The sequence below is a fragment of the Melanerpes formicivorus genome, unplaced genomic scaffold, assembly GCF_026170545.1.
Source record: "Melanerpes formicivorus ecotype bairdi unplaced genomic scaffold, bMelFor1.0.p_v2 SCAF_1, whole genome shotgun sequence".
Taxonomy (NCBI): Eukaryota; Metazoa; Chordata; class Aves; order Piciformes; family Picidae; genus Melanerpes; species Melanerpes formicivorus.
The window spans coordinates 69,223,754-69,251,312 of record NW_027142353.1 but is presented as its reverse complement, the minus strand read 5'-3'; the positions used below and the strand labels follow the sequence as shown (position 1 = coordinate 69,251,312).

Sequence of the window (27,559 nt, the reverse complement as noted above, 5' to 3'; positions counted from 1 at the left end):
ACATAATTCTTTGTGCTTTCTGACATTAAGAATCACAAACAGATGAAGGAAGACAAAACCTCTTAGGCTGTACCTGCTGTATCTGGAAGTGATGTAATTGCAGTGAATCAGTCCCTAAATGAAACACAGCTAACTTTTACACTTTTGTTGCAGCATGTTAAATGACCTACCACATGGTTTTGAAATTCATCTGAAGAATTAATGCATCATAAAATAAGGCCTCAATGTTTCTGTTCAGTCTGACTCCTAATTATTTTGAGAGAAATATTGAGGTGACTTTGTCAGTGTCTTTTCAGAATGACACATTAGAGACTGTTTCTGTATCCCATGCTTTGAGAGGAGACAACCTGTCTCTGTCTTAGCACTGGAGAAAAAGCCGTGGAAGACAGGATTTTCCAGGTGGGCTGATCCCATTGGGCAGAAGTTATTCTTCTTCCAGTGGAGAAGTGGAAAGCACAAGAGAAAAATACTGCATTATGGGAATAATTTGATAAAGCTGAGTGGTCTTCATTGGAGCTTGTCATTTTCCAGAGTAGGTAGGGTGCTGCTGTAAATAAGTACTAGCTTGCCATATGAAAAGTGAAGAACCACATTTGAAGACAGTCTGTGCAGCAGATCCCTCAGATCAAGGATTACTGGCCTACAGTTTGTATGAACAGAGCAGTGATCTGGCTACTCTATTTTCAATCATTCTCCTCCTGCCCATTTTTCTATCACAACTTGCAATTATTTTTTCACTATTTATATTTACTGACTGGAATTGAGAGAGAAAATGAAGTTTATACTAATCTGAGTTGGACCCTTGGTACTATAAGTGGCTTATTTTTCAAGCTTTTGCTTTTCTGTGCAAATGAAATATGAAGTTGTGGCTTAATGATGCATTTGGCTGTGCCAGTATATACATCTGAGTGGTATAACCCTATCTAAAAGAACATTTGATCCCATGATCTTAATGAATCCAAGCTTGGAAAGGATAAGAAGTTTAAATTCCTCTTCTTAACTTTAAGATCTCTCTCCCCAGCTCATTTAGAGGGTATGTTGTTAACTGGTAGAGGATTTATACATCAGTCAGGTGACTTGTTCAGTTTTCTGTTATCTTACCATCCAGCAAGACTGAAAGGAGTGAAAAACACTAAATGTTGTAAAATTTCCTGAGCTTCTCAAGATATTTTGCTAGGTCTCTGTGTTTATGTTTGAAAGACACATTTGGACTCAGCATCTAGGTAGATACTGACTGTAGATTCTGCTTTTGGAAGCAGTTTGTATCTGTCAATTAACAGAGCAATCCCTCCTATCTGTCCATCTCTGTGGCATGACTTGTGTCTCAGCACAAGGTTGGATGGTCACTCACTGATGAGTCAGTGTAGTTTGAGCATTCACACAATATCCAAGGGCTAACAACACTCTCATGTCTGGCACTCGGAGAGGAAAAGTATCTTGACTATAGGAAGCTAGCAAGTTGCTCACAGAATGATAAGTGTTTGAAGCCATGGAGAACCTGCAGGGTTTATTCATCTTCCTGCACTGGGGTAACATTTCTTCCATTTTCATAGCAGGTACTATTTATAATTTATATCTGTAATTGTTCTATAATCCACTACCTAAAAGCAAAAGCAGTTCTTGAGGGAGTAAAAGGCAGCCTTGGTCTCAAGTAAAATAACAGAAGTGGGGTTTAATCTGGATTTTTTTCTTCTAAAGCAGCAACTGATTTAGTAAATGAATAACTAAACCCACCCATCTGAAACAAGTGTGAAACGTGCTGATAAAAAGCAGTTGGTGCCTTCCCCATTTTTAAGGGAGTTTACAGAATGCTTGGCACAATGCTCTACACCCAAAGGAGTGACAGCTTTGTTGTTTTGCTGTTTGCTATCAAACTGACATTTTCTTAAACTGAAAAGTTTTCCCTGGGAAAGTCAGGCACAGAGAGCTCTCAAATCATGTTAGATTGCTATGAATAATGTTATTAGCAGCAAGTGAGACCGATTTTCAAGTAAAGCAGCTACTCCTTTTCCCCCAAAGGACAAAACCAGAAGCTACCAACAAAAGAAAATCCGTTCTCTGTATCTGCCAGTGCATCCTTGACTGTAGTAACTTCTGGTACCTGTGAAAGTCACAGTGAAATCCACACCCATGTGAAGCACAGTGCAGCCAGAAGAACACAAAAAGTTCGTTAACTGCTTGGCCTCTTGACATTTTCAGGCTTCTGTAATAAGATTATCATCTAGCTAATACTGTGTTCCCGTCATTAAAGAAAGTGGCATACTCTGGATCTTCTGGCAGAAGCAAGGATAGGGCAGCAGCTGCATCTTGGCACCCTTTAGGATAGAAACTTCAGGAAATTATGAGTCAAGTTTCACTCTGACAGTAGGCCCAGAGGCATCTGCTGGGGCCATTGCAGTAGCCGCAGGAGTTGCTTGATGGGAAATGTGTTATGTGGTGCATTGTTCTGAAAACTGCTGGCTGTCTCCTGTGGATCCCTGGCCAGTTGTTACTAAAAGCTGCATCCCCTTCTTGCCTCTCCCCAGGTGACTCCCTGGGAGGTTTGTGGTAAGTATTGCTTCTCCCAAGTGCTGGCCTCCAAGCAGCAGGACAGAGTGTTCGGTGACTGGTCAAGTGTCAGCCTTAGGGTCTTATTCATAGCTTTGCAGACTGATGTCTGTAATCTGGAGCAGCAGTGCAAGCATGGTAGCCTTGTCTACAGGGTTAGCTTAGAAATGTGGTCTGCAAAATCAGATTTTGAAGGCTGAATCTGAAAAGAGAGCAAAGAACTCTTTGAATTAAATGAACAGCCTGATGCTGAGATTAATTGCTTACACAGTTTGTTACCATCAGTGCTGTTATAGGGTATGGCTCACTTTGACCTCAGCTCCGCTTGCAAAGCCCTAGCTTGTTGAGGCAGGAGTATGTTGTAATAACAAGTAACATATACTTTGTCCTTATCTTAAATTAATGGGTAAAAACCCACCTCTTTTCAGGTAATAAACATCATATTTCCTTCTCTGAAATGCTCAAAATTAAGGTCAGAGAAAACTGTGCAGAGTACTGTTGTTAGATTGCAACCAGAAGCCAGGCTTGTGGGGAAATTCACCCCCCATCTGCAGAGATCAGATATTCTCTTTCGGTGCCACACTTCCCATGGGCCAGTTTCATGGCCCACTTTTACAGCCTGTATCTTCCTGTGTAGTTGCTTGTATGCAGTAACACTGTGTTACCAAACCCTAACGTTTCCTTTAACAGCACATTTACTTGTCAGAAAAGCACTGCTGAAAAGGTCTTGACAGATTTGCTATGCATGCTTTTAAAATGATTGCTGTGTTTTCTCTATATTCTGAGCCACTAATATGCACCTGATCTTTTACTCTTGTCTCTATCACCAGGCCTCCTGAACCTGTTTACAGCACTGTGAACAAACTGTGTGATAAACCACCTTCTCCTAGGCACTATTCCCCTGTCGAGTGTGACAAAAGCTTCCTTCTTACAGCTCCCTATCCCCACTACCACGTAGGCCTGCTCCCTGACTCTGAGATCACCAGGTACTGCATGCGCTTCTTCCTCACCTCCTTCATTAGAGTGCATGAACATCACTGGATTTATCTCATAGTTTGCATCTTCACCACAGATCTTCTTTTTCTACAGCTTGTGCTTGTTTTTAACCATGCTTTCACATCTGCATCACTGGAAGATAAATGCTGCTTGGGTATATAATTTTGGTCATCCAAAATCCAGTGATGCACACAGGCAATGTTGTGATCCATTGGAATGGTGCTCTAAAATAGGTTAGATAATATGTATCACATTTTGAAACTGAATTCAGGATTTGTTTTCCTGTGAGTACAGAGAGTGACTTAGCCTTCACATAAAGAGATAGCAATCTGCTTTGATTCAGCAATTTTATTTCAGTTGTGTCTACTTTGTTCACAAGCATCTTGGTGTATAGGGGGGCTGCTAAGCCATTCAGAAGAAATAGAGCAAAAAATAATCACCTCCCTCACCAAGTCATGGTTGAAGATGTATCTAAAGTTCAGCATTCCCTAGGCTAGCTGTGCTCTGAGAGGATGGCTAGCAAAACCCAAAATGATAAATATTTCCATAACTGAAGTAATGGAAGACATTGCTATAAAATACTGTCAACAATTGCCTCCTGAAAGGTACCTTAAAAAGGAAAAACATCCTGTCCAAAACTGGATGCTAGGCTATCCCCAATGTTTTTCTATAGTCTGCTAGGACAGCAGTAGACTACTTGCAAAGGGCTCAAGTTTTCAAGAGGATACTGGGTGTTTCTTTTGTCATGGAACAAACCTGTCATCTTTTATATTCCAGAGCAGAGGAAAAAGAATTGTATTTGGAGCTTTGATTATAGGCACCTTTCAAATAAAAGAGTTAATGTGGGATGAGAAGAGCATAAGGGTGGAAGTGGAGAGTAAAATGGTAAACAAATGTAAGATAAGCTAACAAGCAAGTTCCCAAGGGACCGAGGAAACAGCTGTGAGAAGCGCTGCAGGGCTAGGAAACAGCCAAAGTAAAACAGCAGTATGAGGAGTACGAGTGAGGAATGCAGCAGATGTGGTAAGACCATGCAGAGGCTGAGAGTGTATTAGAATGAAAACTGTGCAGCTTACAGACTGTAAAGAAGAGGGTTGATCACTGGGCAGAGCGATTAGTCAGGCTGTTCAGGCCAGTTTAAGCTTGCTGTTATCTGTGGGTTTTAATCAATGTTTTGGAACATGTAAATACATCCAGCAGGGTGCCAGGTACTAACAGATCTATTCACAATATTTTATTTTCTCTGCAAATACTCTCTTAATGGAAATATATAGGCAAAAAGTAGCAAAATTACTTCAAGTCTTTAGATGCAGTGTGCATACAAGGAATTTATCTGTAAGCAGCCACAGCTCTTCTCCACGTTCAGACCCAGATAAAAGAAGAGATCACTATTAGAGGATCGACTTTTAAAATGGTGCCTTCAGGAAGGAAAGGATCAGTGATCTAGAAAGTTGAACATTCTGGTTCTAGAGGTTTCTGAAGTCATAGAATTGTGCATGAGGAGTGCTGAGGATTATATTGTGGCTTGCCAACCATAGAGAGATGCAGCTCATTGCTATGTGTACAACCTCTAAAGACATGACTGTCAGGACTATGGCAATAGGTTGGGTGAAAGGGGTACATCTCTTAAGGCTGCTTCCTGCAGACCATAGTTGCCCATAATCAGTGGGACCCTGGGAAGCTCATAGAACCAGATGATTTTGCCATGTGAGGTGCAATTTTCTGCATTCTTTTGCTTTCTTGTGCGGTCAGTCGAATCCTTGGTCATCAGATATGTGATGACCTGACATCAAGACTTTAAAAGCTGGGCTGTATTCTACTGCCAGTTAACAATTCTCTTTAAGAACAAGGGTTCATTTCTCTTCATTCTAATGTGACATATAATTAAGCTCTGGTCCCTTAAGCTTTGGTCCCTGTATATTTCATGAGTCTGTTTATTTCAACAGCACAATGAAAACTGCCAAAAGCACAGAAAACAATGAGAAAAGACACAGCTCGTGGTTAACTGCTCTGCACTGTGCTCTGCTGCATGCTGTGGTAGAGGCAACTGATTGCTATAATTTATGCTCCCTACTGTGAAATAACATTCAGATGGAAAATATGACAGTTTTCAATCTTCTCAAACACTGTCATCCTTTCCACAGGACCCTTTGAATAGCTGACCACAGAGAAAGACATTTTGCCAAATGCCTTTGGTGGGGAAAGTGACAGCCTACAGCACACACCATGGTCTGAGTTCCAAATGGTCTCAGTATTCACAGCTGGAGAGCACATTGTACAAAAGTATTCACTCCATCTTAAGCCTACTCTAAGTGCCTGTTCTTTGCAGCAGTGCTCATTGTACACAGCCCCAAAATGCACAAGGATCCTGCGTCTCAGGGCTGCAGTGGCAAACGCTGGCAAGAATTACTCCATGAAATAACTTTGGGTTTGATTTGTGGCTGTGGTGCCACCATCTCTATTGGAAGAAAAATACTGACCATGTAGGACAAGTATTTTGATAGACCTCCCTTTCTCTCCTGAATTCCTCACAGCCCTATTCCTCCACATTACGCACTGCCAGTCTCTGGTCAAATGTAAAAATACATGTGCCTGACTTTCTGCAAGCTTCCCAGGAGTTTCTCATCAGATTTTGTCAGCCTCCAGTTTGGGGGGGAAGGGACTGGGATTGGTAGCTGCAGTCATTGTCACATCTCAGTGCTCCAGTGTTGAGAATCTGCTGCTGAAGTGCATAACTCTTCCAGAGTTCCATGTTCTCCCAACTGAAATCCTTGTAAGCCAGCCAACGCCTCTCAAATTGCTGCTTCAGATAATCTGTTGGCTACTCCTCAGATGATTGTTTTGTCAAGGTTCATTAACTTAATAGGCAAAGAGAATTCATAGGCCAAAGCCTTATTTGTCTACACTAAATTCAAGTTTATAACCTTTGCTGTTACGGTGGCCTGTCTTAGCTCCTGGGAGATCTGGAGGTCTAGAGCAATATGCTTCCATTGTAAGACAGAAGTAATTTGGGTTTTGATTGAATTGCCAGTTCACATGGATTGGTATGAACAGGGCTGTATCAATGTGCAGCAGCTGAAGATCTGTTCTATTGGAGACAGGAGCAGAGAGAGAATTTTGGAGCAGTGAGTTTCCCTTTGAGAGCACCACATGGGAACTGATGCAGTATCCCTACTGTCGCCACGGTCATTAATGACAGCCCTGTGTGCAATGAAGGGATTATTGCTCAGAGATGCAACACTCTTTCTACAAACATCAGACTTCATCTCTGCATTCTGTAACACAGAACACTGTTGTCAGTCTGGGCTGCAAGCTTCCTTGCATTCACCACTGCATTCACTGGGGAATGCTTTGCTCTTCCCCAGAGCTCCCTTTCCTGTCTTTACTGATATCTTCTGGGCATTCTAGTTGCCAGCACAGGTTTTGCTAAAGGGTGGTCCTGATGTTGTTGGTTTGGGGTCTTTTTCTTCAATTTGACTTTCCCTTAGGCATTTTCTTTTCTCTTAAGCTTTTGACCATGTGATTACATCAGTATTTCTCAATACATACAGGGAGTGGAACTGCAAGTAGAGTTTCAGGCTTTGTGGTCATGGGAGAAAAGTTTTGGAACATGCCTCCTCCCAGCCAAAAAAATAAAATCGAGTGAAACTTTTGTTCATCTTCAGTCTCGCTTTTGTGAACTTCCAGATCCTCCTTAATGTGCTTGGACACCTGGATTGAAAGTGTTTGGCTTGCTTTTCAAATCAAGATTAGTTTCTTGAAGTTAGCCTTAATTCTGGCTGACACTGTAATCTGCAGCTTGAGTCAAGGGAGTTAATGATTGTGTTCTTTGTTTCCCAGTCTCTAGAAGAGATTTACCAGTGACCTCATGGAGCTTCTTTGGCAACTAATTCTGTCTGGAACATAGCATCTTGTTACTAATGGCAGTTGTGTTATTGGAACAAAAATGATTTTAAAGTATTTGATGAATCGAATTAGTGACATCAGTTCTTGGGACAACCGATACTTTCCCAACAATGGGTATTAGGGAGAGGAGGCCATGGTGAGCGAGGGCTCCAGAGCAGGCTGTTGCAGAAACAGCATGGTGTTTGCATAGGCATTCAAGGGTAGCTGAGCATTGTGTCTCTCACTAGTAGAAGCATGCTGGCATATAGGCAGGACATGAGGCTAAAGAGATGATAATGTTGAGGATCTGAGCGATTTCTTCATGTTTCTGTTTAAATGTGTGGCTGAATTCCCACAGCCTCCAAGTGCATGAGGGCCACTGCACTGCAGCAGTCTGCAATCAGACTGGGGTATGTCTACAATGCTAAGCACTACTGCTTGTGGTCATCCTCATCTAGTTTCAGGGATTCCCAGGATTCCTTAGTACTTCATGAAGGTACTGCTGAGAAGGTGCTGGTGGCTTTGCAGTGATCCTAGCAGGAAGTTAAGGTAACTGCACTAGAAAAAGGTGTGAATGTTGGCCCTCTCTGCTACTTTTTACATGGTGTCCCTTCTCATTTATTACTATCTGTGCAGCCTTTTCCTTTGCACTAGCCTGTTTGGAGAGAACTGATTGTCAAAATGATGCATATAGCTGTACTGAGGAGCAAATGCCCTCTGGGGAGGCACTTGTCATCTTTACTGAAATTCACATTGTACAGGAGTGCTCATCACAGAATCACAGAATGTTAGAGGCTGGAAGGGACTTTGAGAGATCATCTAGTCCAACCCCCCTGCCAGAGCAGGAGCACCTCTACCAGGTCACACAGGAACTCATCCAGGTGGGTCTTGAATAACTCCCAAGAGGGAGACTCCACAACCCCCCTGGGCAGCCTGTCCCAGTGTTCTGCCACCCTCACAGGGAAAAAATTCTTCCTCCTGTTTCCATGGCACTTCCTCTGCCTCAGCTTCCACCACTGCCCCTTGTGCTGGCATTGGGCATCCCCCAGCAGAGCCTGGCTCCAGCCTCTGGGCACTGACCCTTGATATATTTACAAACATTAATGAGGTTGCCTCTCAGTCTCCTCTTCTCCAGGCCAAAACGCCCCAGCTCCCTCAGTCTTTCCTCATAGGGAAGATGTTCCACCCCCTTCATCACTTTCATGGCTCTGTGCTGGACTCTTTCAAGCAGTTCCCTTGTATTTACCTGATACTTCCTGTGTTTCAGTTTGTGTCCACGGCCGCTGTCCTGCTGCTGCACACCACTGAGTAGAGTTTGGCTCCATTCTCCTGACACCCACCCTTTAGATATTTATGAGATTTAATGGGATGCCCCCTAATCCCCTCCTAGGTTTAAGTACTCAAATATTTAACATCAGAATTGGAGCAGATTTGCACTGTTTCATATATTAATACCTTGGAAGCAGATTCTGGAGTGATCTGCATTTGATGTGTTCCAACCACAGCCAGAAAAGCTTAGTTAGGGTAAAGGAGCACTAATAACTAGCACTGCTGAAAACAGTGGGAAGGAGTAAGTGTACAGAAATACAGAAGTACATTCTTCCAGGAGATTGCTGAAGAGGAAAATAGTCAATGCTGAGGTTCAGCTTACTCAGTGCTAATGGAAATGAATTAATCCCACAGTCACAAATGAAAAGCTGCTTCTGAAAATCAAAGATACCTGGTTAAAATACCTCTTGGTAAAGCAGCTCCCTAAACCCATAAGGTGGCATTTGAAAAACGAGCACTGTGACCTTTTGTCCTGCAAAATGAGTGCTGGGGGATCTGTACACGATCTGTACACAAATGCAGGCATTCAGAGCATGCAGTAATCCATAAGCAGTTGCAGAGATGAAATGGGTCATCACAGAGGCTGGTTTGGGCACTGCTGATATCAGTGGGAAATGTAAATGCTGTGGCCTCTCCTCCCTGCGCAATGTGTTTAGCAATTTAAGTACTTCTCTAGCTCTGGCACCTAGACCTTTCTGACACTAAGTTTGGAGACCTTGTCTCCTCCTCAGGAGCACAGACCGCAGTGGCTGGCAAGGCGCAGGCGGGATGTGTACAGCCACGTACTCGTTATGCTTGGCTGGGTTCTGCTGCTTCTGGAAGCAGCTCCAGAACTGCTTTCTTTTAGAGTTAGGTATTATAAGGCAAAACAAAATCAGCATCAACTATGCTGATTAACTGTCTACAACTAAATACAGTGTCTCAAAGTATGTTGTCCCTGATTGTGAATCAGATTCCTGAGGTCTTTAAATTACTTAAGATCTTTTTGCAATTACCAAAATTAATTGTGGGTTTTTCTTATAATTTTCAATTAACAAATTAGAAACTCTCAACTGGAACAGTTTCCTTTCATTTCCTTTTAGTCTTGACTCAAGTGTTCTCTTCAGCTGAATGATCCAGTCATGGAACTGTTATAGTTAATGAAAGCAAAATCGTACTGCCTTTCAGCCTCAGCTTTCATGTTATTTTGCATGGGTGGATCTCTGATCCTGATAAGCACAAACATTCCTATAGACTCTCTTAGGCTCTTTCCTTATTTTTAATGAGGTGTCTTCCATTTTGGACACTAGTAATTAAAATTATTAGCAAAAAGCACCTTGTAAAAAGCCAGAGAGATAATTGCAGGAGAATCTTAACCAATAAAGGCATAAAATATCTGCAGATCAAGTGTTTAATTAGGTAAAGCTATAGAAGCCTTTCAGGTTAAGATGGGATGCTTCAGGTTAATGCTGCTGGGCTTCACTTCCAGTTGCCCCTGAATAATTCTCAGCAGTTGAGCAAATCACTTAATTCTGTTTGCTTGGGTTTATCTCTCAGTCCAATAATCTTCTTACTCAGTTGTATTGAGAAGGATCACTAATATCATTAAACAGAACAGAATACATTTTTTAAGTGAAAAATGAAGGTGTTTGTTCTGTTCCATCCTTTGCAAAAAGCTTCCTGGTCTTTGAATATATACTTTGATTTCCAGAGACACTGTGCTTTCCTGCACTACAAATCCTCTTTTGTTCATGTTCTGCACCCATGGAAATTAAACTGTATATTCCTAGCTCATAAAATGGACAGAAATATTGACTCAATTTAGTCAAGTAGCAGTGTTTTTTTTAACTACATCTTTAGAAAAGACAAAAAAAAATCCCAGTTCTTAGTAAGAAAACATCTGTAAATCACTGGTATTAAAATTTGCCTGCTGTTGAGATTATAAACAGACCTACAAAGACATTGGGAAAGAAAGGAAAGAGGTCTCTCTGCTTCCATGCCTGTAAGCAAGCTCTGAAATCCAGCCTAAGTGTAAGTCACAGGAAAGTTTCCCAAAGTATCAAAAGGCAACTCCTACATCCCCTTGGGATGGATGGTGGAGGCTGGAACCAGGAGACTAGAAATGTCTTAGACCACTTGCAACTGGTTCCTGCCTGAGGGGTTTGTTCAGGGCAATCAGTCATCTGGTATGGGAAGGCTGAGGTGGACCATGGCTCTCCACATGTTAATTGTTGCCTGACGTCTGTTCAGAAGACACCATTCACCGCCCAGCTGCTGCTGCAGGCTCTGGCTAGGTACGAGGCAAGAATGGTGCTTCACATTATCCTAGGAGAATCCAATCAGCTCATAACTCTAGTCACACAATAAATCTGTTGATTGAAATGGTCATTTCTGTGAGACATGTTATTGTTCCTTTTCAGTGTATGCAAGCAACATCTTACATGCCTTGTTCTGGGCTCTGAATTTCCCCTTGGAAGAGTTCTTGCAAAGTGACAGAGCACTGAAACTCCAGAACATTCACATGCTTCTGCCTGCTGGAAGAAATGCAACCCCACACTTGAAATCCTGGTTCCATGTCTGCTTCAAGTGTATTCAGAATAAGTGACACCAAAAACTGACAGAAAGTGTCACTCTGCATAGGACTGCTCCAGTAATAAGCTAATGGAGCCATTCAGGAGCTCAGATCTTGTCCACGGTGAGGAAAGTTGATGACAACCTGGTGACTGTCTGAGGGCTGATATGAGAAAGGGATTTAGATATTTTAATTTCATTCCTGTGGACAAGTTTCCACATCATAAAAATCGTTGCTCCATCTGTCGCAGTAACTGCTAGACACTCAGCTCATCAGAAAATCTGAGAATAGGTTTAACCTAGGCAATAATTACTCTTGTTACCCCAGGAGAGTCCTTAGAGCTTTGAAATGAAATACTGCTGTTGAGACAGGGTAAGTAAAGCTACCCTGTGGCTACCTACGCTGTACCTGGTTGGGGAAGAATGATTTACAGGGTTGTAGCTGTACAAAGAAGAGCAAGGGATCTCACTGGTCAGAGAAAAGAGCTGGGAGCTCAAAAATTTACTTGTAGCACTCACAGCTTCTTTGACCTGGGCAAATTAAGACTTGCATTCAATTTTGGCCAGTTGTGAAATGTGTGGCATGCATCCACAGAGACCACCAGCAGCACTCTGAGTTAAAAGGCATTTCCAGCAGGTGCAGGTATTTTCTGGATTGATCATTAGTACCAAGTAGAGGCATCATGGGAAGCAGGTGGGACCTCTGATCATTGCAGTGTAATTTGGAACTGCAAAAGCATTGTCATAAGAGAAACAATGGACCTTCCCTCAGCCCTGTGCCAGTCTTGGTTGTGCTGGCTACCCCAGTGGAGTAAATGCTACTGATTCAGGCTGGGAGAGTATTTCATGTTTAATCCCCTATGTGTAAACACTTGCAAATATGTCCATCTCTGCTAGCTTTGCCAGCTCAGGGTCTGACTGTCAGCAGCATGTGCCTACAAGCATGCTCCCGGTATAGAAGTGAGGAGGTAGCATGGCTGAACAGTGCCAGGCCAATGAGACTGCAGCACTGTTTGAAGGCACTGTGGGGGAAGGTACTGCAGTAAGTGAAGGAGCAGTTTAAACCAGCTCTGCAGACCCCAAGCTCATAATGCTTTACTTCTGGTCAAAGAAATGTAAAATGTAAGTGGAACAGGGAGAAATGCAACATTTCTAAGGTTAAATACAACTCCCAGTATCATGGAATCCACTTTCCATCTCTGTTCTAAAAAACATCATTTTGGCTTTCTGTTTGAGGCTTTTTCCCCACTACCAGAAGATCCTTGGACTCTTAAGAGGCTATCAGAACAATAATTATATTCCACAATAAAGGGAAATGGAATTTCAATAGCCAAAGCGAGGTCAGACTCTTCTGCCTTGCCTTTGTTTCTAATGGACACACAGCTGTCATCAGGAAAAACACAACCAAGCAGTTATGTATTTCTCGTGCTGCTGGACAAATAGTTATTGATCAGTAGACTTTGCATTTCCTATTTCTACAAAACACTTGTTGCCCTTTGCCAATATTGACTGTGTAATTGGAACCATCTGTTTGCAGAGGCTCCAGTGTGATACAAATAATTATAACCCTCAAAACTTGAGGAACTGTCTCAGCTTGAGGCGGAGTTCCTCGAGTTTTGAGGGTTATCATTATAACTCGTCAGTGGGAGCTGCTCTGAGCTTGCAAAGCTCACCTGCAAATGTACTGCCTCAACACTTGCACACAAAATTTTCCCAAAGTGGGATTAAACAAATAAGAAAAAAGGAAAAAAAGAGAAAAAAGGAGGGGGTGGGGCAGGGTTCGTGTTAGGAAAAGCAACACAACGAATCATAGCTACAGACTGGGGTCAGAGTGGCTGGAGAGCAGCCAGGCAGAGAGGGACCTGGGGGTGCTGGTTGATGGTAGGATGAACATGAGCCTGCAGTGTGCCCAGGCAGCCAGGAGGGCCAATGGCATCCTGGCCTGCATCAGGAACAGTGTGGCCAGCAGGAGCAGGGAGGTCATTCTGCCCCTGTACACTGCACTGGTTAGGCCACACCTTGAGTCCTGTGTCCAGTTCTGGGCTCCTCAGTTTAGGAAGGAGGTTGACTTGCTGGAACAAGTCCAGAGAAGAGCAACAAAGTTGGTGAGGGGCTTGGAACACAGCCCTGTGAGGAGAGGCTGAGGGAGCTGGGGTTGCTTAGCCTGGAGAAGAGGAGACTCAGGGGTGACCTTATCACTCTCTACAACTACCTTAAGGGAGGTTGTAGCCAGGCAGAGGTTGGTCTCTTCTCCCAGGCAGCCAGCACCAGAACAAGAGGACACAGTCTCAGGCTGTGCCAGGGGAGGTTTAGGCTGGAGATTAGGAGGAGGTTTTACACATAGAGAGTGATTGCCCATTGGAGTGGGCTGCCTGGGGAGGTGGTGGAGTCACCATCACTGGAGGTGTTCAGGAGAAGACTTGACAGGATGCTTGGTTTCATGGTTTAGTTGATTAGGTGGTGTTGGGTGATAGGTTGGATGCAATGATCTTGAAGGTCTCTTTCAACCTACTCCTATTCTATTCTATTCTATTCTATTCTATTCTATTCTATTCTATTCTATTCTATTCTATTCTATTCTATTCTATTCTATTCTATTCTCAGTATCTTCACATGAGTGTGCCTTTGGAGGGCCCTGAGATCTGAACCGAAACCCTTGGTAGTTTGAAAACATTGAAACCTTGCTTTATAGCTTAAAACCTGAAGGGTGGGTTTGGAGTTCATATGCTGATAATGTCAAGTTACACAGTTACTGTCCTTCAGGAGTTTCTTGAGCATCACAGCCTTTATACTGTATTGATAGGCAGGGAGGTGGGATGAAGGAAAGGGAAGGCAGAAAGAGGGATGTGTATTTGTAACTCACCAATACAGGAGAAATGCAAAATCCTGAACCTGAATTTTTAATGGAGAACATTGAAAAGGATAAGGAAATGAAAGATCCATTGATAAAAAATATGCCTCTGTGCTGAGATATTCAGTGCAAATTGTGGGACAGATTGACATCAGAGCTCATCAGAGCTCAGGGTAATTATAAACTGCTGTATGACTATGAGGTCACTGGGAGGTTTGTTGTGTTCTTCCTAACACAATACCACATTAGGTCTGCACAAAGAGTTGCAGGCTCTCAACATCCCTGAACTTTGTGAAAACCTTGTTATGCAACTGACCTTTTGGGGCTGAACCTAAATTTAGCTAAGTTGCCATTGTAAATGTGCATCCAGGATTTGTGAACGTTTGGGGATCACAAAGCATTTATTTGTCAAAATGGTTTGATTTCACTTTCCAGTAGCATTAGGAGTAGCTAGCTCACCTGGCTCTCTGAAGCAGAATGGGTGCTGTGCATAACCCCAGGAAGAGCAAGCACAGTGGAAGTGACAAGATATTAAAACACCTTTGTTTAGCTGGCAGAGGGAAGGAGAGGAAGATTTAGTTTGACTTTCAAAATTGACATTTCAGTATTGTTAAGGAAATACAGAAACATTACACTCCCCAGGAAGATGCATAGAAAGTTCCAGACTATTTCCATGCTCCATGCAGAAAATGAATTATTCCACAGAAAATTGGAGTTGTTTGCTGTGTCTTTAGAGGATCATTAGAGTTGCTGCTTTCACGCTGTTGAAATCACTGCACTGATGAAGTGGTGAGCAGGGACAAGAATGTAACTCTACAATCCAAAAGCATGCTTGTATATAGGGTCTTGCATCTCACAAATTGCTTTTGATTTGATTACACTGATTTCTAACATCTGAGTTCTGAATAGCAATGTCTGTGCCCTCATTAAGACAAGCTTTCCTTAAAAGCAGGCAGAGACCGTCTGTAAAGGGGAAATGTGTCAGCATGCACAGCTGAAAAGCACTGAAGCTCAGGTAGAGGGAGTACACCCTACAGAAAGCAAGTGTCAGCTGCTGCTGCTCACTGGTAGCAGGCTGCATCTGCACAGCCCAGTGCAAGGCTGTGGCTGGATGGCTGGGCACAGAGAGCAGTTGTGAATGGTGTGGCACCCAGTTGGTGTCTGGGGACCAGTGGTGTGCCCCAGGGATCAGCACTGGACCCAGTTCTACTCAACATCTTTCTTGATGACTTGGATAAGGGGATTGAGTCTACCATTAGTAAACTTGTGGATGACACCAAGCTGGGGGAGTGTGGAGCTGCTGGAAGCTAGGAAGACCCTTCAGAGAGACAGGCTGTGTCGGTGGGCTGAGGCCAATGGTATGAGATTCAACAAGGCCAAGTGCAGGGTGCTGTGCTTTGGCTACAACAACCCCATGCAGCACTGCAGGCTGGGGGGGTGAGTGGCTGGAGAGCAGCCTGGCTGAGAGGGACCTAGGAGTGCTGGTTGACAGCTGGCTGAACTTGACCTACCAGTGTGCCCAGGTGGCACAGAAGGCCAACGGCATCCTGGCCTGTATCAGGCATAGTGTGGCCAGCAGGAGCAGGGGTGGAATTCTGCCCCTGTACACAGCACTTGTGAGGTCTCACCCTGAGTACTGTCTGCAGTTCTGGGCCCCTCATTTCCAGGAGGATATTGAAGTGCTGGAGTGGGTCCAGAAGAGAGGGACAAGGGTGGTGAAGGACTGGAGGAAAAGTCTCATGAGGAGAGGCTGAGAGAGCTGGGCTTGTTTAACCTGGAGAAGAGTAGGCTGAGGGGGGACCTCATCACACTCTAGAACTACCTGAAGGGAAGTTGCAGTAAGGTGAGGGTTGGGCTCTTCTCCCACACAACTTGTGATGAGATGAGAGGGCATGGTCTGAAACTGAGCCAGGGGTGGTTTAGGTTGCACTTCCTCATGGAAAAGGTAATTAGACACTGGAATGACCTGGCCAGGTGGTGGAGTCACCATCCCTGGAGGTGTTTAAGGAAAGATTGTATGTGGCACTTAGTGACATGGTCTAGTCAGTGTGGTGGTGTTATGTCATTGGCTGGACTTGATGATCTCAGAGTTCTATCCCAGCATCAATAATTCTGTGATTCTGTGATGAACACTCAGGTACTCCTGAGATGGTTCTAGACATATTCAGTAAGCTGATGAAGCAGTCCAACCTGCTTCAAATAAATGCCCACATTGTTTAACAGTTGAGCATCATCAGCCATATGTGTAGACAGTTCAGTAGCTGATCTGATGAGGATTGTATGAGCTGTAATCAGAACTCGGCCTATTCAGTGAGTAAGAGCTGCAGGTAGGAAGCCTTACATAGTACCTGTGGCAAGAGCGTCCCTTGTTTGGAAGCAGAAGTCCTGCAGATTTGGTTAGGACACAAACTGGGGCAGTACTGGCGTTGCAATATGCAGAGGAAGAATTGATTTTGACATTTCAGATTCAGCAGTATGTGTGAAGATTGATAATTTTTCATATCAAGCCTTTAAAACATTTTATATATTCTACTACTTCAGTGAAACTGTACCAAAGTCACCATCCCTGGAGGCGTGCAGGAGGAGACTGGATGGGGTGCTTGGTGCCATGGGGTAGTTGATTAGGTGGGTTGGATTGGTTGATGGGTTGGACACGATGATCTTGAAGGTCTCTTCCAACCTGGTTTATTCTATTCTCTTCTATTCTACTTGGGAGATATTGACTGTAAAGCAGACAAAGAATTTGTGTCATTGAAATCACAAGTGCTATCTGCAATCTGAGGCACAAATGACTGAAATTTCTCCTGGCTGATATGTGCACAGCAATTAAAAAGGGAACTAGGCAAAGAGAAACTCACTCCTCATGGAACTTTCAGTCTATTTTTCCTGAGGGATTTTGCCTGGTTTCCCAGACCCTTCTTGCAGTTATCCTTAGTTAGGTTTTGCATCGGTATACCAGACAGAACCAGGGTTTTCAGCTAGGGTGTTGAAAAGTTGCACCTTGGAACCAAAAATTCAAGATCCAAACCACAGTGGAAATTACCAGAACTCTGGAATCATGTCCAGCCTATTCCTCTTGCTTGTCTTTCCTAATCTGGTACGGTCCCAGAGTCATTTGAACCAATGACAAGAAGGGTAGAGTTTTCTGTTCTGACAGTGGGGTTAGGCAGCAGGTGTTCATGGAGCAAAACCAGTACAGTGCCATACCTTGATGCCAAGGCTAACTTCAAATCACAGGATGTAATGCTTTGTAGCATCTTAGAGAAGCTCAAAAAGCCATCTCTGTTTGGATGTACCTGCATCAGTCCTTCATAAAGAACAGCATGGCATGGAGAACAAAGTCTTACGTGATTAGAATGGTAACTCCATTTGCCATTGACTTAAGCAACACGACCACTGATGAGGAGCAAATCTTAAAACACCATGGTGCCATAAAAATGTATCACTCTTAGCAACCACCATGCTGGTGAGAGAGAATGTGTGTAAAAGTGAGTGTAAAATGGCTCTTCAGCAGGAAAGAATATGCTGGGGGGGCTGAGTTTGGTTATTTGTCCTCTTTCCAGGAGATTCATAGAGTTGTGTCCAAGTCAGCCTTTTGTGTTTTCACAGTTAAATTTCCCCATTCTGCTATTCTTACATTACCATTTTGCAGTGAGAAAAATCAGCCTCATTAGTGTCAACTAACAGAAATACAACACTGATGCAACTTAGGGAATGGCAGGTTTTCCTCTGCTTGCCCACAGAAATGGTCAATAGCAGAAATTCATTTGAGTCTTGTCTACCTGAATGTATGCATATTGCTCCCATCACTGTAAGACTGGGGATATCTCACTTAGGTTAATAGCAGACAGGAAGCTGGTGAACAGGAAGAGTTAATGGCATTGCTAAGGTCTGAAAGAAATCCACAGCAAGGCTGGAAAGTTTCAGGCTCATTTACCAAAGCATCAACAAACACCCCCCCCCACCCCCCCACCACCCCCCCAAATCAAGACTAGGTTGCACAGATTAAATTTTAGCAACATACATGTGAACCTCTGTTAGAGTAATTATCTTTGCTGAAGATTTGAGATAGCCTCAATTGACTCATCAAATAAATTGGGGGGGGGGGGGGAAGTGGAAACTTTAATTTGCTTTGGGAGTATTGATTCATAGGGTGATTAACAAGTATGCAGTGGTTGGTAGTATCATAAAAGAACTTTGTATTTCTAACATGAAAAAGCAAAGTGAATTAAAATAGGTCCCAGTAATTTTTTTAAAGGGGATCTCCCATTTCAACTCTCAGAGCTTAAAGCAGTTTCTGAGCAGAGAACAAGATGAGCTGTGAGCAGAAGTATTTTCCTCTGTAAAATGCAAGCTGGTTTGCCTCGGTTCTCAGTCAGAGATGTGCAGAGTGTAACATTTTCTGTAGGAATGTTTAATGGCTCTGGATTGCTATCTGTGGAATATCTAAATTGAAATCATTAATCTTTTCCCATGCTCATTTATCCACTCTGTATTTGCATTGAAAGGGAAGAGCTGGTGCTTGGGCCTGGTGTGTAGCAATCCTATGAGCAGACATCCCTGACTAGCTGGGAAAGGCATAACTTAGAATAAAATAATGTGCCAAAGGAACTCTAAACACAAGAGCCTGTTGCGATGGAATTTGCTGCAAATCTTGCAACCACAAGATTTGAACCTGTGGATGACCATCCAGTGCATGGGCTTATCCTCCATCAGTTTCTTTGCATCATCTGAGCAACCCATGTTTCATATGTGAAGCGTCTCATTGACTGCAGGGTGTTCAGCAGAACTTCTTTTGCCTCAAAAATAAGGCATGGAAGACTGAGGCAGACAGCTGCCATGTTAGCTCAGTTCATGTGCACAGGATGGACAAGGGAGCCCACCTTCAAAAACAGCTTCCTTGTGTGGCTATTTCTTTTTACAGTGCTAAATGACAACGTAGTCCTGCTTTTAGTCCAAGTTAAGGTCAGATGAATTTCTGTTCTAAATCCAGCTGTGACCATTTATGTGGATTGAGTCATGCTTCCTTGTGCTTCCCTGTCTGCTACTCACACGTCCTCTCTTAAGCAGCAGTGTCTTTCTCTCAGTGTACTCTGTGCAAAACATTCAGGTACCAAAGCACAGTGGTGCTTGAAGAGAATAATGATTAGTGGGAAGCAGCAAGGAAGGATTTAGTTCTAGTTAAAGATCTTTATCTAATAAATGAAAGTTGGCCCTAGAAGAAACATGGCAGCATCTTCACCCTTCACACTAAAGTAACCTTGAAATTATCCAAGAGCGCTGCACCTGCTTACTGCCTGGTGAGGGTGTTGGAACTGTTAAGAAATGATCCCTGACCTACAGTAAATGGTGTAGCGAAGGAAACTCAGACTGTTGTCGAGGGCTTCTACTATTAAGTATCTTAATGACATTAAACCTGTTCCCAGAAGGATCACAAATTGTTTGTCAGCTCAGTCAGGTGTGTACTCTTGCTCATTTGGCAAGTCATTTACAATTTGAATTTCCAATGTTTTACTCAAACGATTTATCTATTGACTTTGGAACTCAGCAAGTCACCTTAATGACTGTCACAGGCTTGGAATCAAATTCTCCATCAATTCCTTTCACAGTTCTTTCTTAAATAGCCAAATTTCCCTTCAAAGGTTGAACTTCACACAAATCATTGAATAAATGGTGCTCTACATGTTGATGTAGGAGTGCAGGTATTGACATAATGGAGCACATAAATGATCTTAGTTCCCCATCATTTATCTAATCCAATCTATGGCCTATAATCAAAGACAGGCAAAATTAATTTCTGATGTCCTTGGATAATATTGCAGTGGTCTGCTCTGGGAGATGCTTGTGCCTGACACTCCTACTGTGAATAACCCCAGAATGAGAAAAATCAATCAATGTTTTAGACCTGATTTCCAGAGCATACTTCATTTGCAGACATCACAGAGTAAAACTGTGAATGTGCCCATGACATGCTGGTTAACTCCAGCTTCCATCAGACAAAAAAGATCCAGGAATGATGGTTCACACAGGTTAGATTAGAAACAGAACAACTTAAGACATTGGATTTCTTCACTCTTCATCTTTCATTTTGACAAGGCACTCCCTATACTTCCGCACTTTTGGATTGCCATTCACTGCTGGTTGTGTCTACTCCCCTGGGATGTCTTGTCTTCACCTGCACTAAGCTCTCTCTACTTTTGCTTTTCTCTGTGTGTATTTCTCTAGGATTTGGGGGTTATGTTTGGTATAGCTGCACATGCACACATGCATGCTGGGCTGATTTGACTGACGGAGAGAGCAAGATGCAATAGCAGCTTACATTGCAGGATTACATTCTCACCTCTGCTCTGCTGGAAAAGATAGACGCTCACCCCACGTTCCAAGCTTGCACAGAGATAATGTGTATCCACATGGGAGGGATAACATTATCAGGAGGTATCACACAGGTGCAGTAAACATTGTACCAGGAGTAACTGCGATACAAAGGGTGTTCTTCTGATAGTTTGGGTCATAAACCTAAGTTAATGTTCTTCTGGTGCAATCATTCCTTTGTTTTAACAAAGCACTCCTAAGGCAGCTGAACACATCCTTTCTGGCTGTTGGACCTCGGCAGTCAGTGTCAGTCACTGCGATGCACACATGGCAGCTCACAAGGACAGAGGAAATCAACTTGGGCTTATGCAGTATTAAAAGTTAATTTTCTGTGGGAATGTTTTTATTGTGCAAGTACAATGATACCAAATCCCATGGGATATGGAAATGGCCTGGCGTGGTTTGGCATCAGACAGCTCTTCACTGCTGTTTGAAGATCACTTTAATTAATTGTTATTTTCCATATGTTTGGTATTGAACGAGGACAATTCAGTGCAGCAACTCTACCATGAAAATCATCTTATGTGCCTGCTTTCCTGTGGATGGAGATGGATAGAAACTTTGCAATTAGCTTAATGGGTTGCAGCTCCTTGAGTGCTGTCATTAGGCCTGTTATCTGTGATTTCCCTCCTCTGTACACAAAAGAGTAGATGTAGTATAGAAGGCCTATGACTTATTTTTCAAACATCACCCTCAGTGCAAGGGACGTTAACCCTCCCTTGAGAAAAGAAAGCAAAGCCAAGCTGTTCTAGGCACTAAATGCAGCACTGGAGGATCAGTGTAACCATAAAAGCATCATCTCTCCATTCTGTAAATGACAAGATTGCTCCAATAGAGTTCAGGGTCAAAATGACATTAAACTTCTCTCTGATGCCTGCAGGGAACTCTCAACAGTCTTACAAGTGGTATTCATAACACTAAATGAACTTCTGTGAACTGGTGGAAAAGTTCACTAAAGTGTGAGGCTTTTCCAGATTGCTCTGGGGTCTGTTTAAACCTTTGTTTTCTTAACCTCCTGCTGAGTACATAGCTCTGTGGAACTGAGCTTTGGCAAAATAATCCAGTTCAGCTAGTTCTATTGACAGTAACAAACCAGATCATCTAAAACTCCACCTCTTAACACTGTCTAAAATTCAAGTCTTACTGGCTGTCAGCATTGTTCTGAACAATATCTTAGGAACAGACTACTCCAGGGTGGGGCCCCAAGGGAGTCACCAGTCTTCCCAGCATGCAGCCTTCTCTCTGTGGGTCCACAGATCCTGCCAGAAGCCTACTCCAGTTCAGGCTTCTCACAGGGTCCCAGACTCCTTCAGGCATCCCCTTGCTCCAGCATGGGGTCCTCCATGAGCTGCAGATAGGTGTCTGCCTCACCGTTAACCTTTCCCCTCCTTACCTGTATTATCCCAGAGGTGCTATCACTGTATCTGCTTGACTCGGTCTTGGCCATCAGTGGGTCCATCCTGAAGCTGGCTGGCTAGAGGATGCTTCCAACAGCTTCTCACAGAACACAAACCCAGTACACATACAGCCATATACATACCATATACACCACCACACAAACTCTGCAAATACATAAAATGAATGAGAAACTTGGTCATTCCTTGCAGCCAGGGAAAGCTGCAAGCTTCAGCACTCTGCCTTTTAATGGCTTCAACATGCTCTGATCATTTAGTATCTCCAGACATCCTTAATGGGAGGATTTTTCCTGAAGCATGTCTTTCTGTTGTGTTACAGAAGACCTGACTGATTAAGCCTTTTTTGTGTGTACCATAGCATGAGTTCTCCTCCAGTGAAGCTGATTCCTCCTCACTCATCAAGAATGTTTGTTATTCTGTCACAGAAATCAAACCATCTCCAGTTCTCTTTCACCCTCTGAGATTCATCAGAATGTTAGTGCTTGGAAAGCACCAATGCTGGAAGGGAGCTGGGAGTGCTAGCAAGCAGTAAATGAGGCCTGGCATTTGAGTGTAGCAGCACAGCAAAAAAAGCTCTCAGTGGTGGTGAATTACATAAGCATCATGTCAAAGAGTGGGGAGGAGGGTGACAGCTGCTTTCTCCAGGAGGATCTGAAACTCAGTATTGCATTAGGCACTGGTGCCAGGGTACCACAAGATGCAGGTAACTGGGAGGCTGTGTGGTGTGTCAGGAAGTTTTCTTTCACTCCTAAGCTAAGGCTCCTTGTTTAGCTTCATGAACTGTAATTAGAGCCAGAATCAGAGGTTATGTTCCTGGATCATTTCCGCCTGACACTGCTTAAGCAAGTGAGAAGGTGAGATGTGTTTTCCCTTTCTCCACCATCTCTTTCCACAAACACTTTATTTTCTGCATCCCTACATACATCTTTCTCTTGTTGCAAATATTTTGACATGTAAACCTGGTTTCTCAGAGGGTGTAATTGTCAGACTAACTTCACCAAGGAACATTTCAGCTCCCAAGTGGAGCTTTATTATTATTATAACAGCAATAATATGTCTGAGAGTCTAGCAAGAAGACTTGAGATTTACTCTTTTAACAGTAACAACATGTCTTGGAATGCCATGGAAATTTAGGTGTCCTTCCAAACACCCAGGTCTGTCCAAAGTATGGAGAGAAGCAGTAAGCAAGGAACACAATGAAAGAGAAAAAGGATGAGGGTGAAGAGAAGTTGAGCAATTACTGATTTGTTAAGAAAAAAAGTCTGGAAGAGAAATCAATACCTAGCATCGACATCTAGAACTGAATCACCTCCCAAAAGAGCGAGGTGCCATGTCTGAGTTACTAACACAGGTCTCAGGTCTCATCTCTCCTAACCTTTTCTGCTTTGATTTTGTAGCAGTTTGCCATAGTGGTTTGGGGTTTCTTTCTTACACTTTTTCCTCACTGTACCTAGTTTGCTCAATGGTGTTTTCTTCACAGACCTGTGTAAGTCTGCACTTGCCCTACAGGAGAACATTAGATACCCTGTGAGACTTCATTATCATATGCTCCCCAGTCTGCTTCTTTAGACAGCTGCAACTGCCACAGCTGTAAGAAAGCAGATTTGAAGTCAATGGACTTTGAAGCTAGGTGCTGACTTAGGTGCCTGCTAATAAAGGTGGAGATAATTTGCTTTATTCAGGGAGCTGAAGCATTTCTCTGAGTCACAGTTTCACCTTGCATTCTTCCTTCTTGCTTGTATGATGCTTGTTTAGGGCTGCAATAACTCAAATTGTGGAATGTGGCTAACCACATCTTGGTGGCTACTGCTTGGCAAAGGAAGGAAGGTGGGAAGAGAGAAAGTAAGGAAATTAGGGGAGAAGGATGTAAGTAAGGGGGAGAAGGAAGGAAGAAAGGAAGGGAAAGGACTTGTGGATGGTGATGGATGAGAAGCTGGACATGACCAGAGAGTGTGAGCTCACAGCCCAGAAGGCAAATCGCATCCAGGGCTGCATCAAAAGATGTGTTGCCAGCAGAGCCAGAGAGGTGATTCTGCCACTTTGCTCTGGTGAGACCTCACCTGGAGTACTGCATCCAGCTCTGGAGCTCTTAATCTAGGAAGAACATGAACCTGATGGAGAGGGTCAAGTGGAGAGCCATGAAAATGAGCAGGGGATTGGAGCACTTCTGCTATGAGGACAGGCTGAGGGAGCTGGGGGTGTTCAGCCTGGAGAGTGGTGGCTCTGGGGAGACCTAATAGCAACCTTCTAGTACCTGACAGGGGACTACAAGAAGGATGGAGAGAGACTGTTTACAAAGGGCTGTAGTGACAGGATGAGGGAAAATGGCTTTGAACTAGAGAAGAACAGATTTAGATTGGATGTTAGGTACAGGTTCTTTATTATGAAGGTGGTGGAGCACTGGAACAGGTTGCCCAGGGAGGTGGCTGGGTTTCCATCACTGGAGTTATTCAAGGTGAGGCTCAACAGGGCTCTGGGCAGCCTGATCTAGTTGAGGGTGTCCCTGCTAACTGCAGAGAGGGCTGGACTAGATGCTAACCTTCTGAGGTCCCTTCCAACCTGGACCATTTTCTGTGAAAACAAATCTTACATCCCATGCTTGGCTTTATTGCCTAAGGGTGATCTTGAAGTAGCAGAGTTGAATGTCCTATTCTCTGAAGCTTCCTATTTCCCTCTGATGAGAAACTGTCTGTTTAGTTTGACACTTCTAATGTGGGTCAGTAACTGTCAGTAGTGGATATTATCAAACTGTTTGTAGCTGAGATAAAATTACTACCAAAAAAAAAGCACTCTCTGGTCTTCTAATTAATCCCCCAGGAGAGCAGAAACTCATTTAAGTTAGAAGTTCAGCTGTCGGCAGCGTCAGGAAAAGCTGGTTTCGCTTCTCTGAGCTGAATTAAAACCCAACATTAATAAAATTAAAGCTTGTTGCCTTCTTGAACTCTTACATCCAACAAAGCAAAGGCTTAGAAGCTTTATAAACTGTGCTGCTGCCTCCAATCCTTGACATAAGCAACAACATGCCGAGAACACGTCACGATACCTAGCGACGTTAGCGTCCCCTTCGCTCCTCTCTGGGGGAACTTTTTCAGCATTGAATTTATCTGCCTGTTGTATTTTGGGTTTTGTGAATAACAAACAATAATGCAGATCTCTAGTTGTGCCTTTTTGTTAGCTTGGGTTTGCTTTATTTTGTATTGTTTCATTCTGCCCAGAGCATATTGTAGGGAAATGCAGTTTGCATATGCCTGGGTTGCAGTTCAACAATTAGGACCTCAAAAATGCTGCTCTGAAGCCAGGGAGGTCTCTATCCAGCCCATGCCACTTCTTTCTGAGAAGGTGCAGGTCAGTTGATTTAAGAAGCCAATAATGACTGTTTTGTTTTGAGAATGGGCTTGCCAAAGATGATGAAAACACACAACTTCTTAAACCAAGACTAAAGCAAACAGCTCCTTGTTGACAGGAGGTGGGTCAAGAGAGGAAAGCTGAAGGCTCTTCTAGCATTCTGTGTGTAAAGGCAATGTGTATTATTTTCATACAACCTTCTTTCTTCCACTCTCAATGGAACAGGCAGGCCTTGGGATGAACTCTGAGCTGACTGTCTTGCAGACTGCTCCCTTCATGCTGGTTTGTCCTTTGGTTTAGTTGCTATTACTGCATGACAGAGGTTTAAACCACAATACGTGTGTCCTCGGTCTGACTGTTTCATCCCAGGCTGGGGTTTCAGTTGGATATTGTGTGTTAGCAGAAGTGTCCTTTGTGAAGGGAGGGTTTATGATGCTGCCTCCAGTATCAGCAGCAGCCACAAAGCTGAAGTGTCTTTAAAATACCCTTTGAAGGGCTAGGACAGAATTAAAACTAAAGAGACTGGCTAATTCTCTTCTTGTTCCTGTGATGCTCACTGATACTTATATCTATTATTAAAATATACGTTGACACCATGCTGCTCCGCTCTTAATGTTTCACAAAGATATGCAATGGCAGGCCCTGCCTAAGAAACAGGTTAAAACAAACCCTTTAAAAAAAGATGGCTGAATCCTTTGCTGTCTGTTTTGCCCCTTATTAACTCATTCTCTTTTCCTTCAATCATGGGAGCTGCGTGAACAGTTTGTTCCCTTTGTCTCAAACCAGAAATAAATTGAAATAAGTTAAAGGAGGCGTTTTACAGCATGGGAGATCCATTTCCTCAGGGAAAATCCATCTTGTTTGACTGGAGTACTGAGTAGTATACTGAAATATTATTACTTTCTACCATTAAAAGTATTGAGATGTTCATTCTGTATCATTTCAGAGAAAAGGCAGCATTTTCACGAGCCTAAATGTCAAACTCTGAATACTTAGATCTGTGAAGGTAGAAACATGCAATTTGCCTGAGTATCTCAGGAGGAATGCAAGTGTCTGTGCTCAGGCATTGACCGTAGAACATGCTGGTGACAGCAAGCCAGGAGCTCAGCCTTTGGTGCTACAAAAGCCCTGGCCCGTGCCTAGGTGTATTGAGCACGTGATGGAAACAGCCCCTTTCTACTCAGTCTGCCATGTTAAGAGAAGCCAACAGGGGCTTTATCTCTTAAGTAAGTGTCTTGGTTTGAGCTGAAACAGCTCTGGACTGAGGACAGAATGAATTCACCCCAGAGGAGTGAATAAACACTCACACAGAATGGAAGGTTAAAGAGAAATATGATTTACAAGAGTAAATCAAATACAAAAGGTACAAAGGCAAAAGGAAAAGTCCAAGGAGAGTGAGCAGTGAATTCTGGGCGCCTGCTCTTCTGATAAGATGTTACACATCTAATTTTCTGAGAGGGGTGGATATCTCTTTTGGCAAAAGAGGATCTTGGAAGTCCACATTTAGACTGGACAAAGAAAATCAAGGAACCAGGTACTCCTCATAATTTCAGGAAGCCCTGTTTTCATTCATCTCAATTTTGTGTTTCAACAATTATTTTCCTTTCAAAAGTCATCAAGCAGCATTTCCACCAACCTCTGACAAACAGGAATTTGTGCGAGTGCAGCCAAGGTCAGGTTTAAATCTAGGCAGGTCCATGTCCAAAAAGGTATGCCAAGCAAAGTGGTTTGGGTTGGTTGTTTTGGGTTTGGTTTTCTTGGGTTGGGTGGTTGGTGTGGATTTATTTGGTTTTGGTGGGGGTTTGTTGTTGTTGTTGTTTGAAAAAGGCTAAGACATTTTGTTGATTCTGTAAAGGTCATGAGGACAAAATCCTTGGTCGTAGTTCATCCACTGTATAGAATATCTATAAACAGTGTGATTTAATAGATAATAACCTTCAAGGTTTGCACAAAATAGCCTTGCTTGAGTATCAATCCTCAAAGACAGTTGAATTCATCAGTAAAATGCAGCTTTGCTGTGGGAGCTGAGAGCCTATTACAGCTCCTTTCCTGGTCCCTTTCCTCATTTCCAGTGCAGAAGTAATATTTCATTATTCTGTCAATTACTTTGCTGAATGTAGCCCAATTTCTGCTTGACACATCCAAACATAGTCCCAATCCCAAGTGCTTGCTGTTCAGTGTGTTTTTGTGACCATCTTCAGCTGCTAAGTCTGAAGCTATAAGGGAAAATGAGGGTTTGGTACTTCGAAGGCAGTCCTACCTGTGACGC

General features: G+C 43.2%; 1 protein-coding gene across 28 annotated transcripts in view; it reads left to right on the top strand.

The window, feature by feature from the left end:
• The window catches only part of DLG2 (discs large MAGUK scaffold protein 2), a 1,097,405-nt gene that overhangs the window by 829,998 nt on the left and 239,848 nt on the right, over positions 1-27,559 (top strand). For 24 of the 28 annotated variants that reach the window (XM_068146154.1, XM_068146173.1, XM_068146144.1 and 21 more), the window contains one exon: positions 3,378-3,533. The exons of the other annotated variants lie outside the window; for them this stretch is intronic. In XM_068146154.1, the coding sequence (XP_068002255.1) occupies positions 3,378-3,533 (156 nt within the window). The remainder of the gene's footprint in view (positions 1-3,377; positions 3,534-27,559) is intronic. 28 annotated transcript variants of the gene reach the window in all.